General features: G+C 35.7%; 1 protein-coding gene across 1 annotated transcript; it reads left to right on the top strand.

The window, feature by feature from the left end:
• The first annotated feature begins 841 nt into the window (after nt 1-841).
• On the top strand, nt 842-17,232 carry LOC107724926 (stromelysin-3-like). The gene is made up of 8 exons (XM_016534031.1): nt 842-1,161; nt 8,810-9,075; nt 10,583-10,726; nt 12,170-12,303; nt 12,919-13,136; nt 13,510-13,714; nt 14,714-14,977; nt 16,473-17,232. The coding sequence occupies exons 1-8, from the start codon at nt 1,051-1,053 to the stop codon at nt 16,589-16,591; spliced, it is 1,461 nt and encodes a 486-aa protein (XP_016389517.1). The 5' UTR covers nt 842-1,050; the 3' UTR covers nt 16,592-17,232.
• Nucleotides 17,233-17,671: the final 439 nt, after the last annotated feature.

The raw sequence follows: 17,671 nt of genomic DNA on the forward strand, positions 1-17,671 counted from the left end.
TTAAAGTAATGTAGCTAACTGATTACATTTGATTACTTTTTGATTACTTTTCTAAATTTTCTAAATTTCAACTGTTAATCATTTTCAAACATTTAAACCAGGTAGGGTTAACCTTACAGACTTTCAAAATCCTAATTCATCCCTTGAATTAAGATTATTAGCCTATAATTGAATTTTAAAGTGCAGCCTCCACAAAATCAGACGTTAACGCCTCTTCTACTTTGAGATCATTCTGACTTTCAGAATTTCTGAGGATAAATGGGTTTAAAATTTTAAATCATAACAAGAAATAGTTTAATAGCTATGATATGCTACTGTTTTTGAAATCAAATATTTGCATAGCCAATGTCTTGGGGGAAAAAACAGTTAATCTTATAAAATAAAGCATATAAATAAACCCAAATAGGAAATAAATCAGTTATCGAATAAGCGTGTTCTATTCTGTGTCCTAAACTCCTGAAACATTGTCTCATATTTTAAAGCAGTCAATACAATTTATGAAAGAAATCAATTAAATATGCATGTGGGTGTGTGTGGAAAAAATTAAATTTAATCCCCTTTGTAATCGTTAACATTTTTATAATAACACGTTTTTTCTCATTAACTGTAACTGATTACAGCTGCATTTATTTTGTAATGTAAATTACATGTAGCTTTATCAAAAATGTCAAACATTTATAGAACATGCAAATGTATGTATTAATAAGGCCAGGTAGAAATTAAATTAGGAAGTTGTCGAGATCTCACAAAATTAGGTCGTTTTTCTACACTCTACGTAGAGGCTGTATTTTATAACGAGTGTCCCATAGAGCTCAGTTGATTCGCTCACAAGAGGCAAAAGAGTTAAAAGTCACGTGGTGAGATCGGGCAATATTGTCACTCCGGCCCATAAGAAAAAAAAGCGGTGTATTTGAGGAAAGAGAACAAAGAAATAATTGCATATAAATAAGTGCAGTCTCCGCAGCAGCAGTCGTCCACAGGCATCGCGCGAGCTTGCACCACAACCTTCTCAGGCACTTCCACTTCCAGCAGCGGAGCTACAGGAGGAGGATGCGGGTCTCCGGGCTTCTGTCAGGCGCTTTCGCTCTGCATGTGCTCCTGACCGCGAGATGCATGCCTTTGCATGAGGGACGAGGACTCATGAAGCACAAAGAGCATCCGGTGAGTTTATTAATGCACACATTTGATGCATTGTTTGATTCTAGCTCTTGAAAACCGTAGGCTGCTGTTTAGTAAGTGGTTCTTTTATATTTAGCTGCTCTAAAGTTGTAACTTGCCACAAAAGTTTAAAGTTTGAGTTTTACTTTAAAATGTTTAATAAAATGCCTTTTATTTTACTTTCATGCTACATGGCAAATACAAATAGATCAGCATGAACAAAGCACAATTTGTTGAGTTTTGTCTTGCTACGATTATTGGCACCAGACTCAGTTACTGGGTCATCATCATCATCATTAATCAAAAATTGTAAACCAGCGTCTGAAGCTTCTACAATTATGAGCCAGAACCTGTCAGTTTCATCTGGGTTTGTTCACTTTTTATGATTCAAGTTTAATAATGCTTACCAGAGCAACTTTATCTCATTTAACTGTTTAACTGCCACTAAATGCTCTTGATAAATGTATTTTCAACTCAAAATATACTTTCAGGCTTACTGTTTTCTTTATGGCTTTCTGTTTATGCCCTATATTTGAAGTGTTTGTTTGCTTATTAAAATGACCTAACCTGTCATCACATTCTTGTGATCTGAAGAATGGATTTTAGTTTTGTGTTTTTGATGACTCAAGTGTAAAACTTATATATAATGTTGTCAGTTTGTTCTCTCTGCGATGACAAAAGAGCGAGGGATTGTGCAGGCATGGGCAAGTTTGTCTTTTCTGTGCCATCTGGAGGGACACACACTCCCTCACTCCCTCTCACACACAGATGCATAGCCTACTGTAGAGAGAATTTAGGGAATGTGATAGTCTGCTCACAGAAACCGCACTGTCCTTTTCCCTGTTATGATTATTTTGGCCTCTTGTTCCCAGGCACGTCCACTGCATAAAGAGAATAGATTATGTAGTTTGTCAACCATGCCAACCCTTACCAAAAAGTAGTATACTTCAAGTTTATTTTATTAAAGGCAGGGTATGTGATTTTTCAAAAACACTTTAGAAAACTGATTCGGGCCGAATAGCAAAACAAACTTGTAGCCAATCAGCAATAAGGGGCGTGTCTACTCGTGATGTGGAGGAGAGAGCTTTCAGTGCATGGGACGGACATTAGCCGAGCCGAGCTTGTTTATTTTTATTATTTTCACATACCCATGTCATTTTCACTTTTAACCCGGTCATCAGGAGCAGAAAATACTGGCAAAGGAGGAGGCTCTAGGATACACAGTTCATTCATACCATTTATTTGAGGTTAATATATGCAGTTTAATATTTACACCGCTTGAGTCATGTAATTTTCAATTAACTTTTAGTTAAGGTTGAATGCCTGAATATGGGAAGCATAACAAATGCATAAAAGTTGTCAATGCAGTGGTTAAGCATTATTTGCTAGTTTATTGTATTAGTGGAGCGCCACAAAAAAATTGGGATTTTTAAAAAACAAAAAAAGACTGGTTAATACACTCCTGTACTGGGACTGTGCTGTATAAGAGCAGTTTTATTGGATCTGTAGGTGCTTATGTAATATTGTTTTCATTTTTTGCAAAAAATAAATTTGTCTGCTGTAATTTGGTGTAAGGTTTATATTATTGAGTTTAATAAAACGTCTGTAAAAAAAATACAAGTAGGCTATATATGATCAAATTCAACGAATGTAAGTGCTTAAGATACTGATGCTTATCTGTTTAGTAGGCTAATCATGAGATTGTCTCTTTGAAGTCATTGCACGTATCATACCTTATCTTAAGACTTCACAGGAAATGTTATACTTTCGCCATTTTTCCTTAGCCTGTGTGTTCACGTCATGCTCATAAATAAAGAAAAGGTTTGTCTGGTCTGGCTTACATGCTTTTTTAAATTTTATTTTTGATATATACTTTTCTAATTTATTTTGAGGAAAAGAGTGGGAATTCAGATGTCGTTAATGACTTTTGCTATAGGTACACAGGTACACACAATAGCATAGCCAAGCGGAAGCCAAACTCACATAATTACACTAAAAAAACGCTAGAGGTTTCATATTGTAGCTTTAAAATGGGAAGTTTCTGTAATATGACCTCTGAAGTATGAGTGAATTCACCTGCAACCCAAACAGCGTTTCCATCACATACAACATTGTGTTTTAGAGTCTAGCAGTTCAAGGTTATTGGGTCAGGTGATTCACTCACCTTAACTGGTTGGGAAATGCCCCTGCTAAGATTTTGACAGGGTCATTCAAGGAAAGCGTGATCAGTTTCATGACTTCTTGGATGTGTCAGAGCAGGAATATGTGTGTGTGGGAGAGGGAAAAAATGGGTTTATGTGAATAAGCCAAGTGCCAAAGTCGTTCAAGCGTTGATCCAAACTTGAAACATTTGCTATTGCTGGTAGACAGAGGACTTGAGCTGCTGGGGATAAAGTTTAACATGAGCACTGGTGCATACACTGTATCTGGGAGCTTATCACTCAAAGCATACATAAAAGTCTCCTTTAATCCTGCACTGGACCCCTCATCACTCCCAAGTCAGCTGCAGATTCTAGGGGATTTACCTGTGAATATTTGTTCAAATGGTAATCCTTTAAAGCTTAATTTATCTTGTCATGAAGAGTTGTGATATGTTGATGTAAGGATTAGCTTTTCTTTTTTCTCTCCCTGTCTGATGTCTGTAAACCAGATTGGACAGTGACCCAGATCTTTGATCCTGCACTCTACCCATCCAGAATGTTTTATTTAGGGTCAGAAGACTAATTTAAGCACTTGATAAATGTGGAAAGATGAGGGGTCGACAGCTATCTTACTAAATCAAACAATATTCCAACATGCATGATGCTTTTACTTAAAGTACTAAGCCCAGTTTATCATTTCATGGAGACCTTTACTCAGTTGGTCCTGAAATAATCTTGCTTTATGAGTTGATTTAGATGTTTCTTAAAGGTGATATGTGTAATTTTCAAGGTACTAGTCACTAAAGTGAGAAAAGTAGGCCTAATGATTGTTTCGAAACTGGTGTTCAGTACAAGTTAAACTCAAATAACAGCATTTGTGTCAAAGGTTATAACCTAAAAAAAAAATTCAAGTTGTATCCTTATTAAAAGCATAAATCAAGGTTACAGTGAGGGACTTAAAAAGTTTTTAAAAGCAGAAATGTGAAAATTTTGTAATTACATTTATTTTAATTTTAAAACCTGTGTATTATTTGCACAGTAAATTCCTCTTGATTTTATGGTCATATTAGGGTTTACACCATTATGTTTGTTATGAGCTAAATTTGAAAAATTTGTTGTAAATTTACATAATAAAGGTTAGTCAGTGATTTTTTGAATGAAAACAAACATGTAGTTTGCATCTTGTGACTATACTGTTAAAACAGTGGCTGTGCATCCAAATATGCGTACTTCCTTACTATATAGTAAAATAAAACAAAAAAAACAACAGAATGTGACAACAGTAGTATGTCAAGATTTATAGTATTCTTGAAGCAGTAGGCGAAAATAAAAGTAAGCGGATGACTTACTACTGTCAGTGAAGTACCTCCTCAGAGAGTATGTGAATTTGGATGCAGCCAGTGAGTATTTTGATGTTTATGTCTTGGCCCAATTCACTTCCAGTGTAAGTGCTTCACTGTAACTCATATTTTTGCTTTTTGTAAAGAGAATGAGGTAAATGTAGAAATTAATTTGTCACAATTGCTGCCAATTGACCCTTCGCAAAGACCCGTGTTCTAACAAATAATGCCACCTATCAGATTATGCTACCAAAGCTGTATTTTTAATACTGTAAGGGTAGGTTTAGGGTTGGGGTAGGTGTACACATTAATGAAGCCTCACACCACATTAATATCATGCTGGAAGCAAAATCTGATAGGTAGCATTTTTTGCTGTTGAATTATGCTACCAACTGTTATAGCAAAATCTGACAGGGTAGCACAAATTGTCAGAATACCTGCCCCCCCTTATTTACTGTTGCTATGCCCTACAAGCCATGCTGCTCTCACGCCATCATGTTCTCACGTAGTGAAAGATACATCGCAGAGCAAAGAGGAAACTGACAGACAAGACAGAGCAGGTTACTTTTGGTATGAAACAAAGTCTCAGCTTTTTATTTTGCCATTTGTTTAAGAAATTCAACATAATGGTCCCATATTCACACAATATGACTATTTCTTGTCAATCTTGCCAAACAAAGGCCGCTGTTTCTCAACAGTTCAGATATCATTAGCCTGAACTCAGTAAATCTGGAACTCTGCTGGTGTTTTTATTTTTGGACAGGGTTCTGAAGTACAGCACATAAGGACAAACACAGCTCTCAGTTGCACCATGCCAGGACCTCTTATCAGGATTTCCTCTGTGGGAGCTGAAAGCATGTGTTAACACGAGAGAGAGGCGGGGGGACGTGGGAGCTCTACGCTGGGACAGGCAGTGTTGTATGAGAGTGAGGCTCAAGCACAGACCCAACTAGTGAATTTAACCACACATGAAAGGAGACGGCAGCATTTATAACTTGGCTTTGTCTGGGGGGCTTATCTGAAACATGAATTATGTCAAACTACAGGCAAAACGCTGACTCAGAGTATTTCCAGCATTAAAAAAATGAATCAGAAAGCATTGTTGGCTAGCTTTCAAACTCACTGAGACAAGTTTTTCTCTCCCTGTCTGATGTCTGTGAACCTATTAAGCACTGACCCAGAATTTTGATCCCACTCTAAAAAGGTATTTTCAGTAGCTTTAGGGTCAGACGGTTCATTTAAACAGTGCAGACAAAAGTGGACAGCTACATTCTCACACTTATTTCAAAATTCACTCTGATCTTGCGTCCAGTATCAGCAGAAAAATACGCATAGCATTTCTTTCCACATCATGCCACTACCTCTAGGCTTTTTATCAGTGCATACTGCAGCCTTGATTTCTATTTTGTGTACTGCAATTTTGTTGCTTTAATCTCCTCAGACATTTAATGAAATAAACTGCTTAAACTTTGGGGATTGCGTTTTGGCAGAACATCAAGACACCTTGGGCAATGCTTTCTCTATAGATTATTACACACACACATAAGAAATAGCAACCTATTGTGTTGACTTCATTCCCCCCTGCATAGTATAGCCAAATGTGTCCTAACTTGCCCTCCATTTTTTTAGAAGTGGGTCAAATATACGCTTTGAACTGTAGTTCTTGAAACTTGCATCGTATGAAAAAAAATGCAAAAAGCACCTAATCTTGTGTGTGCCAGAAGTGGAATGTGTGTGTTATTCCAGGGTAATGGCAGATCTCGCCCACTCGTAGGTCAGGAGTCACGATGCAGTTGGATGTTATGGTGATATAAACAACTGAAATTTATTCAAGCATCTGGTTTGAATTTCATTAACATTTTATATCCAGATTGGTTCATGAGATTAGATTAAGCTGTACAGTGTAAGTGCTTATATTGATGTTTCATCAGCTGTACGAGGAGCCTGATTTGAATTTGTGCATTAAAATAGTTTTTAATGCATTAAAATAATAAAGTATCAGGTTGATACAACCTTCCTGATATTATAATGAAGAAAAAAAATATTGAAATTCCTGAAAAAAAAAAAACCTTAGTAATAGTTTGGTACAATCTTTTATTTTTAATAAAAAAAAATTTTTTTTTTAATATTGTAAGAATCTGCTTTGACTGTGTCATTGCTTATTAAACATTTAAAAAAACTAAATCAAACCAACAAGCGGAAACATGCAGGGGGGAAAAAAAGCATACATTTTAACCAAGTCATTTAATGATGCCTTCTAGGTCAATGTGTCACTTAAAAGGATAGTTTACCCAAAAACGAAAATTCTGCCATTAATTACTCACCCTCATGTCATTCCAAAACGTAAGCCCTTTGTTCATCTTCAGAACACAAATTAAGATATTTTTGATGAAATCCGAGAGCTTTCTGACATTACAGAAAGCTTCATAACATTACAGTTGAACTGCTGATGTCACATGGACTATTTTAATGATGTTCTTACTTTCTGGGCCTTGAACGTGTCAGTTGCGTTGCTTTCTATACAGGGTCAGAAAGCTCTCAGATTTCATCAAAAATATATTTTAATTTGCATATTAATATAAAATGTATAATTTTTTTTATTAATATTAATTTGTGTTTCGAAGATGTCTTGTGGGTTTGAAATGACATGAGGGTGAGTAATAATGACAGAATTTTCATATTTGGGTGACCTATCCCTTTAAAATATTAGATAATTTTGAGTACGAGGATTCAAGACTAAAATTTCATGTGGTGCAACTCCCCAAAAAACTTAATAATTTGTAAATATATTATTTATCATATTTGTAAAAAAACAAACAAAACACTTTTACCTTGAAAAAATCATTAAAACTTAACGCGTTAATAATGATTAAGGTGTGTTCACTGACATTCAAAATGTTATCAATATGTTTTTTGTTTTATGATACATATGAACATAATATACTGTAACTGTAAACATAAATTTTGTTGAAAAAGCTAAAAATGTTTTGCAAAACCATATGACACCAACATAAATACAAAGAGTACATTTCTAATAACTTGGCTTATGTGTTTTGACCTAAATGTTTTCTTTTCTTTATCTATATATATTTAATGAACTTGTCTACGTGCACATGTTGGAAATCAGCAATGCATGCTGGTAGAAAGTCTCACTCAGAGACCAGGGCACATTCCACAGTTCCTGCTGGGCTTTGTCTCCAATATAGCAGCTCTGCCTCACGCATGAGGAGTCACCGCTGTGCCGCCGTCCCTGGGAGAGAGACACGGGGTCACTGAGGGGAAAACGTTTAGCCTGTTTGCTGTTTCTTTGCAAAAGTCCTAAACATTTTATAATATGTTGTAAACCAGTCAAGAAGAAAAACAAGGGCACCTTGTCAGAACTGTGTTTTTCCTCTTAGTCCAAAGGAAGACATTAGGATAACTTTCAAATTTGCATCTCACAATATAACAGCTTGTTGTAAATTCTTCAAATCTTAACATGTTTAGCTTTTTGAACTAAATGTTGATTTCATGTAAATATAGTATTTATTTAGACATTTTTCTGTAAGTGGGTAAAAGGTGAGCACTGTAAATGAAAGACGAAACATCCTGAAGTTTAAAGCATCTATAAATGCTCATAATTCTGCCTGAAAGCGCCACAATGCTGCCCACGGCATTTTTCTCTGTCTTTAACGCCCATGTTAATGAACAACCATTTCCTCCAAAGAATGTTTAGGGACACTAAGCAGTCCATCCGCAATCATATCCCACAGTAAGCTTTTTGTATCAGATTAGAGCGGTTTGGCTTGTTTGTTTTTATTTAATGTTCATTAACGTGCAAGATGTTTATTATCATAAACTGTGGCCTTTCCAAACGGGTACAGTATGTTTTTTTAATCTAATGTCATTTTATGATGTTTGAGACAAACAGACTTTCGTTAAATAAATGTCAATATTGTGAAATATTGCAGTTTAAAACTGTTTTCTATTTTAAAGTATTTTAAAGTGTGATTTATTCCTGTGATGGCAAAGCTGAATTTGCATCGGTCATAATGGTGTAGTTATGCTAACTAACTAACTAGCTAACCGATATTAGCATGAGTACTAGCTATTAACATGAGTATTTCTTGAGCAAATCAGTGTCGATTGTTGCAATTCATTTCATGCATGTCTTCCATCTTTCCATCACAGGGTTTGTCACAGACTCCTCATTCCCTCTCTGAAAAGAGGAGAGACAGGGTCCCACACCCTCAGGACACATTCAAACCTCGAGCACTGCCAAAAGATGAGCCACAGCTCAACACCCAACTCAGGAACAGCTCCGGGGGTGCAGGTCCAGCACGCTGTGGCGTCCCAGACTACCCCGACCAGAGAGAGGTGCATCTCAGCAGTCACCCCCGACAGAAACGCTTTGTGATTTTTGGAGGACGCTGGCCAAAAACTGACCTCACTTACAAGTAAGATGTACAAGGAAAACAAGATAATTAATTTGAATTCTAAGTAATATATCCACCATTTTCCTAACGAGCCTCCTGCATTTTAAATTATGGGACGCGCTTTCAGTTTGGTCATGTCAAAAAGACTGAAACAAATGACTTCAAATCATTAAATTGTGCTACAAATAATCCGTATTTGTCAATTTGACTGAATGAGTTCAAAAGTTTCCTCCATGTTCTATTTTAAAATTGGTATTTTAATGTGACATGATATAACACAAATAACTATGGCAAGAGCTCTTTTCAGTCGGCTGCATTATTTTCCTTCTGATTATTTCTTTTTTTCATTTGTAATCTGCTGTAACAATTATAAAAAAAAGACAACATACACTGTGCATTCACCTGATTAAATTGACAAGATATCTCATGAATAATTCACTCCCCAAATGCACGTCTCTTTCCCCAGGTTTGATATAATAATATAATAACATATAATTATATTAGCCTATAAACCAACTGTGTAACTTTAGTGTGTAAGCTTAGATCTTAGATCAAGATCTTTTCTTCATTTACAGAAATCTAGTTTACGCTGATGTGAAGGGGTTTCTACACAACGACTGAGGGATTTACAGCAAATCTGACATCTTTCTCTCTTCTCAGCCTCATAATCAATCTCACTATGTTTTGTTTCTCTTTTGGAAAGTCATTGAAACACTATTGTGGAGTTTTTTCCTATGCAATTAAAGCAAATGGGAAAGCAAAAAGTATATTTATTGTAGTTTCATTCACCACTATAGAAGTGTGGTCAACTATGACGAGTTCTGAGTTTGACTTCTGAGAACCTTGGAATTGTGAAAAGGATCCATTTCACAAAGACACAAGCATTCGAAATGGTATCAAAAATCTTAAGCTTGAGGGGCTGAATCAAGACACATTCCTTAACACAGACAGGTGTGTGGGCCCTCTGATAAAGCTTGGCTTCCTTTATTAAAATGTGCATTTCTAAATCTTTTCAGATACAAGTAGAAACAGCTTAAGTTCCTCTTAACTTGAGCTATGTGGATGATTACTGCTGTTTGACATAAATATTTGAAGAATGCGTAATTAAGTGCTCACCTTTGTGCAAATGAATATAATAAAAGGTTAATCATGCCCAAATTGTAAGTGAAGATCCAGAACAGTCTGATACTTGTCTGAGGTTACATGATCCCTGAGGGGTGAGTTCTGCTCCTGTCAGAGAACTGGGTCATGAAGCTACACACATAATACCACCGAAACCACAGTTTCGTTATGCTCATAAAACAACCATTCAAAGCACATTATGAGATCATGTGACATGCTCACCAGACAGATGCCTATGGTGATGAATAATAAAGATGAATCACTGGTGGTCTCTGATGTGGGTTTGTGTCGGTTGGTGGTCCAGCAGTGAAAGGCCGGTGGTCTGTAACACAATGTGTGTATGCAGACGTGATCATGTGTGTTTTGTTGATAAACTTTGAGTATGACTGTGGCCATGTGTGTTCAGAATCCAGCGCTTCCCGTGGCAGATGAGTGAGGATAAAGTGAGGCGGGTTTTACGGGAAGCTCTCAAGATTTGGAGTGACGTTACGCCCCTCACCTTTACTGAGGTCATCAACCAAGAGGCCGACATAATAATTGACTTCGCAAGGTAACAAAAAAAAAATCATGTCTCAATATGCTTAGGTGTAGCAGAGTGAAGCAGTTTAAAAGTGCATTAAGTCATTTTTGCTTTTGGTCTCTGGCTCCTGTTCGTCTTCTTAAACAACTGATATGACAGCAGTCTGGTGAATTTCAGAATGACACATGAGTGCCATGCAAAATCATATTCTCAGTAAATTGTTTCTGAAATACCCTCTTCACAGGTGTATTTGTCATCCTTGATTAATTTATCCTGCAAACAACTGTCCAATAATACAAGTGTTACAAGATAAAGTGAGTACTAGTATAGTATTCAGTATAGTATGATAGTATAGTACAGCACAGTATAGTAAAGTACAATGCAACATAGTAAAGAATGGTACAATATAGTATAATACAGTAGAGTGCAATACAATATAATGATGTATAATATATACTACGGTATGTTGGTATGATTTTTTTTATGTTTTTGAAAGAAGGCTCTTATGCTCTCCAAGGCTGCATTTATTTGAAATACAAATACAGTAATATTTGAAATATTATTAGTAACTGTTTTCTATTTGAATATATTTTAAAATGTAATTTATTCCTGTAATGGCCAAACTGAAATTTTATCAGCCATTATTCCAGTCTTCAGTGTCACATGATCCTTCAGAAATCATTTTCTGATTTTCTTCTCACATTTCTTCTCATTATCAATGTTGAAAACAACTGTGCTGATTAATACTTTTGTGGAAACCATGATAGAGTTTTTTTTTGGTCCAGGGTCACATTTCTTATATTATAAATGTTGAAAACAGTTGTGCTGCTTAATATTTTTGTGGAAACTCTGATACATTTTTTCCAGGATTCTTTGATGAATAGCAAGAACAGCATTTATTTAAAAAAGAAATATTGTGTAAAATTACAAATTTATTTACTATCACTTCTGATCAGTGCATCCTTGTTTAAAAAAAATAAAATCTTACAGACTCTAAACTTTTGAGTGGTAGTCCAGTACAGTAAAGTACAATATAGCAGCCACCATGAGAGGTGACCACCTTTATCTAGGAAAAAAAAAAAGATTTTTCTTGATCACTGATATAAAAATTGCCTGTATATCACACGAGTCTACATAATTTAATATAGAAATATTTTATATTAATTTCAGATTTTCATATTTATGTCTTTAGGTATAAGACTAAAAAAATCTTAAGTGAACAAATTTAAAATATATCACATATCAAATCATATCACATCACATCCAATAGCTCTTAAGTCAGTCTGTTTTCTACTACATGAATACTGGCAGAAAACAATTAACACTGTATATTTAGTTCCAGTCATAAATATAAATGGTGAATCTAGTGCTTTAACATAATTGTTTATTTTTATGCAATAGTCCTACTGTAATTCAAAGATCCCAGATAGCACACATACAGTATATACAGTATGTCTGTGTTTCCCATATTAGGTACTGGCATGGTGATAATTTGCCCTTTGATGGCCCCGGTGGGATCCTGGCTCATGCTTTTTTCCCAAGGACACACCGGGAGGGAGACATTCATTTTGATTATGATGAGTCCTGGACGGTGGGCAATGAACTTGGTAAGTTGTAAAGATACAACTTACTGCTTCACTGCCTGCCACTCACTTGGAAAACTGTAAATCTCTGATACAGATATCATGCATTGTTGAGAACGAATCAGTGAATGTGTTATAGATTCTGTTTTCAAAAAATTACCTGGAAAGTTTGGATGCGGAATTTTTTATTTTTTTTGCATATCTGGCTCCAATCTCAAACCCAGTTCACATCCATATAAGATTTGACCGATTAAACTGATTAGAGAGATTCAGATCTGTTTTTATCATATAAATGCATGACATCATACAAAGTGTGTGTTATTTTGTAAGGTTGCTCAATCCACCTTTTAAGTTCACAGTGAGATGTCATCAAAGACACGAGCAGAGGCAAGATGTCTGGTTTTCCGTCCTCTCATTCCACACTGACAGCTACTCAGCTGTTGAATGAGAAAGTCTCCTGGCATTGCGTTGACGCTTACATCATTAACCGATGTACTACAGTCACCAATGTAGATTGCACCAGACCCCGTCTGAACAAACAGATCAGAACAAACCAACTGACAGGCATTCCTTGAGATCAGATATAAAAGTCAACTCATATTTGTCTGAAAAAGCCTCATTTTAAATGTCATCCTACAGGAACTGATCTTCTTCAGGTGGCAGCACATGAGTTTGGTCATGTCCTGGGTCTACAGCATTCTCTGGAGCCTGGAGCCATAATGTCCCCATTTTACAGCTTCTCTTATCCTCTCCAACTCAGTGAGGATGACAAGAAAGGGATTCAATACCTCTACGGCCCCCGGCCGCAAGCCCCGCTCCAAATCCCTACAGAAACCAATGAGATTATCACCAGTGCAGTGAGTCCCTGAACATTTAAACACTGGCAAAATGAAACATTTAAAAGAATGTCAACGGCAACATCAACAGCATTTTTGGTGTAATGTTGATGATTACCACAAAAAAATAACAATTACATTTTTTAATTGTGTAATTTTTCAATTTAATTGTGTCATTTTTTTTTACGAAAACCAGAGGCAATTCATAATTTTTTTTTTTGTGGTAATCATTATTAATGTTACAATTATATTACAGTTGTATTTGTGTTATAACTATTATTGTATTAAACCCAAAATATTCCAAAAACATCACATATTTCATATTAGTTTATCTATATATTCCCTTCATTCTCACTCTCGTTATCCCATCTCCTCTCGCTGTCACTGTTTGTAGCCTGACGCTTGTCACACAGACTTCGATGCTGTGTCTGTAATCCGTGGGGAATTGTTCTTCTTCAAGGCCAGTTATGCCTGGCGCATCAGGGAGGGCCGTCTGCAGGCGGGATACCCTGCCCTGGCCTCTCGACACTGGAGGGGCATTCCAGAGAAAATAGGCGCCGCCTATGAAGACAAAAAGGGCAATATCTGGTTCTTTGAAGGTGGGTGAGTTCAGCACCGGTGGCTGAATGGCTGGTGATTTGTGGTTGCAGGACAGGATCAGACAGGCCTGGTTATATACATATCTATGGTGATGGGTGGTGCGGTACTTCCCCTTGACCCATATCTAAAGCATCCTTCTTTGTGCCTTTAATGCAGGGCATGATTAAACACGAGCACGCAGAACACATGCTGCTAACAACAGATGAATACATGTGTTGTGTTGTGCAGCGCAGTACCTAAACGACTGTACACTTATATGTGGTTATTGTAGCTATGATGGTACTTGTGAATTTCACAGAATGAAATGTACAATTTCAAGACTGAAAATTTGGGTTAAACTTTACTCTGCATTTAGAACAGGAATAGCATCGGTTCAGTGAGTCAAAAATGTCGTATGTTGCTTTAAATGTACTTTATCTATTTACCACTAGAGGGAGCACATGTAAGGATAATCACTCAAGATAATTTTATAGAACCTTAAAAAGCATTAAAACAGCTTAAATTCACTTTTCCATCATTTAAGGCCATAAATAGTCTAAACATTGTGATCTGTATACCAATTAGGATTATTTACTGTCTTTCAGTGCTCTCTATACTGATTTATATGCTAACTGCTGTTTAAAAAATTTTTTTTAAGCCATCTTAGAATAATGTATATCATTCAAAAGGCTGAAAAATATGTATATTTCTATTTCATGCTGACTTTGAACATGCAGATAGACTAATACATACCATAAATTAATACACTGAACAAATGTTTAATACGGTGTAGTATTAAATTGTGTCATTTAAGACAAATTCTTCCGATGGAGTCTTATCATTATTGGCCTTTGTTTTACCAACGTGCAATGAATTTGAAGATCGATAACAAATAATAGGAATAATAAATAATAATAAAATGGAATAAAGTGATAGTTATGTTGAATTAAAATACTACATTAACGCAGTCATATTTACTCTTTACTCATATGTACTTTTTCCGTTATGTCCTCTGTTAGGTTCCAACTACTGGGTGTTTGATGCAGAACACAAGATAAAAGGACCGGACCCTCTGCAGACTATAGGACTTCCTGTCATGGACATTCAGGCTGCACTGCGCTTAAAGGAGCACCACGGCCACCATACATACTTCTTCAAATCAGGAAACTACTGGCGTTTGGATTCCCAAGAGAACAGAGTGGACACGGCCTTCCCACGCAGCATCCAGCAGGACTGGTGGGGCATCCCTGATGAGATTGACGCCGCCTTCCAGGATGTGCATGGTACTTCCAGCTCAGCCTTTTTAATAGATATTAGTGAATGTTAATATTAATATGAAAGAAATCAGGTTATGTACGTTAAGAAAGTTTGTTGAATCTGCGTTTTTTAATGAATCAATTGAGTGACTGACTCAATGGACCATTCAAAAGTCACTTTTTCTTTTCTGAATGTGACTAAGTGACTAATAGTAAGAGACTTAAATTGCTTTCTATTATTAAGTTTTTTTTTTTCAAACCTTATTAGATGTATGCATCACCTTTTATGCCAAATTCTTAGATTTCATCAACAAATTCAATAAGAAGAATAAGACAAATCAGTGGTTATGAATCAAATGAAATCAGTATCAACAAAATATTAAGAGACTTGTCTCCACCTACTGGCCGTTTTAGTTAATATTGAAATATTTTAATATTTAAAGTAAGCTTTCAATAAAATGTTATATTTAAATATTAAAAATTGTATTTTAAATCATTAATCTCATTATAATTACTTATAATTATTTATGCAGTTGTAATTGCAGTGTAAATGCATTTTTGAGCTGCTTTAAGCATTCTGTGTAAATACATCTAAATGCTACTTCAGATGCCAGCCCTGCAGTGCAAAGATGGATTGTGTTGATACTGAATTCATTGATTCATAACCACCGATTTGTGTCTTATTTTTCTTATTGAATTTATCGATGAAATATAAGAATTTGATATAAAAGGTGATGCATACATCTAATAAGGTTTGTAAAAATAACCTTATAATGGAAGACAGTGGAAATCAATTGAACTTACATGGAAAAGTCACTGCTGTGAACTGACCACCACACAGAATATAAAGAATATGAAAAACTTTGCTAGTCATCAGGCCTAAACCAGCCACGATACCATCACAAAATACACTTGTCTTAAATATATTGTCTCAATTATCATTCTTGACAAAATCCCCCCAAAATATTATTTTTGTAAGTATGTACATCTCAGAACAGTCTGTGTTTTTGGAATATAGATCTATTTCTATTTGAAGCCACACATGAACATGTGTCCTGCTGCATCATTTGAAGTCACTCTGACCCAGAAAACACAGTTTCTACAACATAGTAGGCCTAAATAACTGAGACTTTTTTAGTGGATAAACACAAAATGTGTTTATGGGTCAAAGTGACTGAAAAAGATGGAGTAGGTCATGTTCACAAAGTCACTCAGTCAAGAATAGCGTCCTAATAGCTTCCTTGAAAAAAGGTGGTCATTTGATCAGTCTGTTCTGCCCATTTTAATTGGTGAGTGTGACAGACCTCTGACAGAAGAGGGCGATATTTCAGCAGCAATAGTCAGTGACATTTGTTTTGAGTCAAGTTTGAGTTGTTTTGTTACCACACATTTGTGCACACTCATATTTTTGATTTATAATTACTTAGTATATAGTTGTGCAATATTCTGCAATATTACAACATTGGTTTATTAAGGGTTTCCCATTAATTCATTTTCTCGCGAACTGTTATATACTCCACAGGCTTTGCCGTCTTCATCAGTCGCCGACAGTACTGGAAGTTTGACCCAGTTCAACGTAAGGTTTTGGAAGGTTACCCACGCTACGTTGGTGCAGACTTCTTTGGATGTAGCATGCCATAAACCCTCAGGAAACTTTTCTGTCTCTTACAACAGCTTCTCACACTCTGGTCTAAAGCACACAGTGTAATATCCCTACTTTTTCATAACGAGGAACTGTACTATGTAACCTAAGTTCTTGTTCCCCAGGCATTTCTCTTCCTTTCACCTCAAAAATGTCTGATTAATCTTATTTCTTCTCAGGAAATCTTGCACATCTGAGCTTTATGAACCACGAGCAGCTATGTCTGTATTTGTTGTATTATCAAGCAACCACTGTGTAAAGAGACACAAATACCCTGTTGTTAAGGTGCTAAACAAGGTGCTAAAACATTTAAAACATGTCCATAACACTCGAAGTTTTTATGATTCGCTGCAAGTTGTACTGTAACTTAAACTATGCAGTTTGTATTGATTAATAACACAAGAAAAGCCTATTTAGAGATTAGGTCTCTCATTCAAAATGCCCCCCCCCCCCTTTTTGCATATGGGAAGGATGTTTTTAAGATCACACAAACTCTTGACACATGATCATTTGTTTATAATATTGAGACTGTAACAGGCAAACTGGCACTCTTCAGTGCAGGACACTGACAATGTTTTAATTTTTTTGTTTTGTTTTGTTTTGTTTTTAATATACTACAATAGATCATCTTGGCATATTTTTTCTTCACATCATCTGTGTATATATTTTTTTCTATATTTTCTGTAGTTTTTGTAGTTCTTATACTATTTTCTTTGGCTTTTCATATTTACTATGTAAATACTTTTATAAAATGTGTGTTGTATTTTGGTACAATTAAAATATTCCCTAAATTCCTACATTTTCTGTGATCATTTATTCCTACATTTCATTTATTCATTTATTTGCAGTATGCACTGCATTAAAAAGAAAGAAAGAAAGAAAGCTATGAGAAAGAAGTCATGGCCAACGTTTTTTATAATATCTAATAATTCTAATATCTTCTATCAGATAATAGAAGATTAAAGAATTTAAAACGAATTCAAAACTGAAACACAATTTGAATAGTTACTTTCACGCCAATATGACTTTCATGACGTCAGTGGAACCGTGCAATCTCATTGGTCCACGGAACAACAAGA

The sequence above is a fragment of the Sinocyclocheilus rhinocerous genome, unplaced genomic scaffold, assembly GCF_001515625.1.
Source record: "Sinocyclocheilus rhinocerous isolate Xijiao unplaced genomic scaffold, SAMN03320098_v1.1 scaffold515, whole genome shotgun sequence".
In the NCBI taxonomy this organism is placed as follows: Eukaryota; Metazoa; Chordata; class Actinopteri; order Cypriniformes; family Cyprinidae; genus Sinocyclocheilus; species Sinocyclocheilus rhinocerous.

Coding starts and splice junctions, on each gene's coding strand:
- LOC107724926 (XM_016534031.1), top strand. CDS start 1,051: ATGCGGGTCTCCGGGCTTCTGTCAGGCGCTTTCGCTCTGCATGTGCTC. Junction 1,162..8,809: donor TGAAGCACAAAGAGCATCCG/GTGAGTTTATTA, acceptor TTTCCATCACAG/GGTTTGTCACAGACTCCTCA. Junction 13,715..14,713: donor CAATATCTGGTTCTTTGAAG/GTGGGTGAGTTC, acceptor GTCCTCTGTTAG/GTTCCAACTACTGGGTGTTT.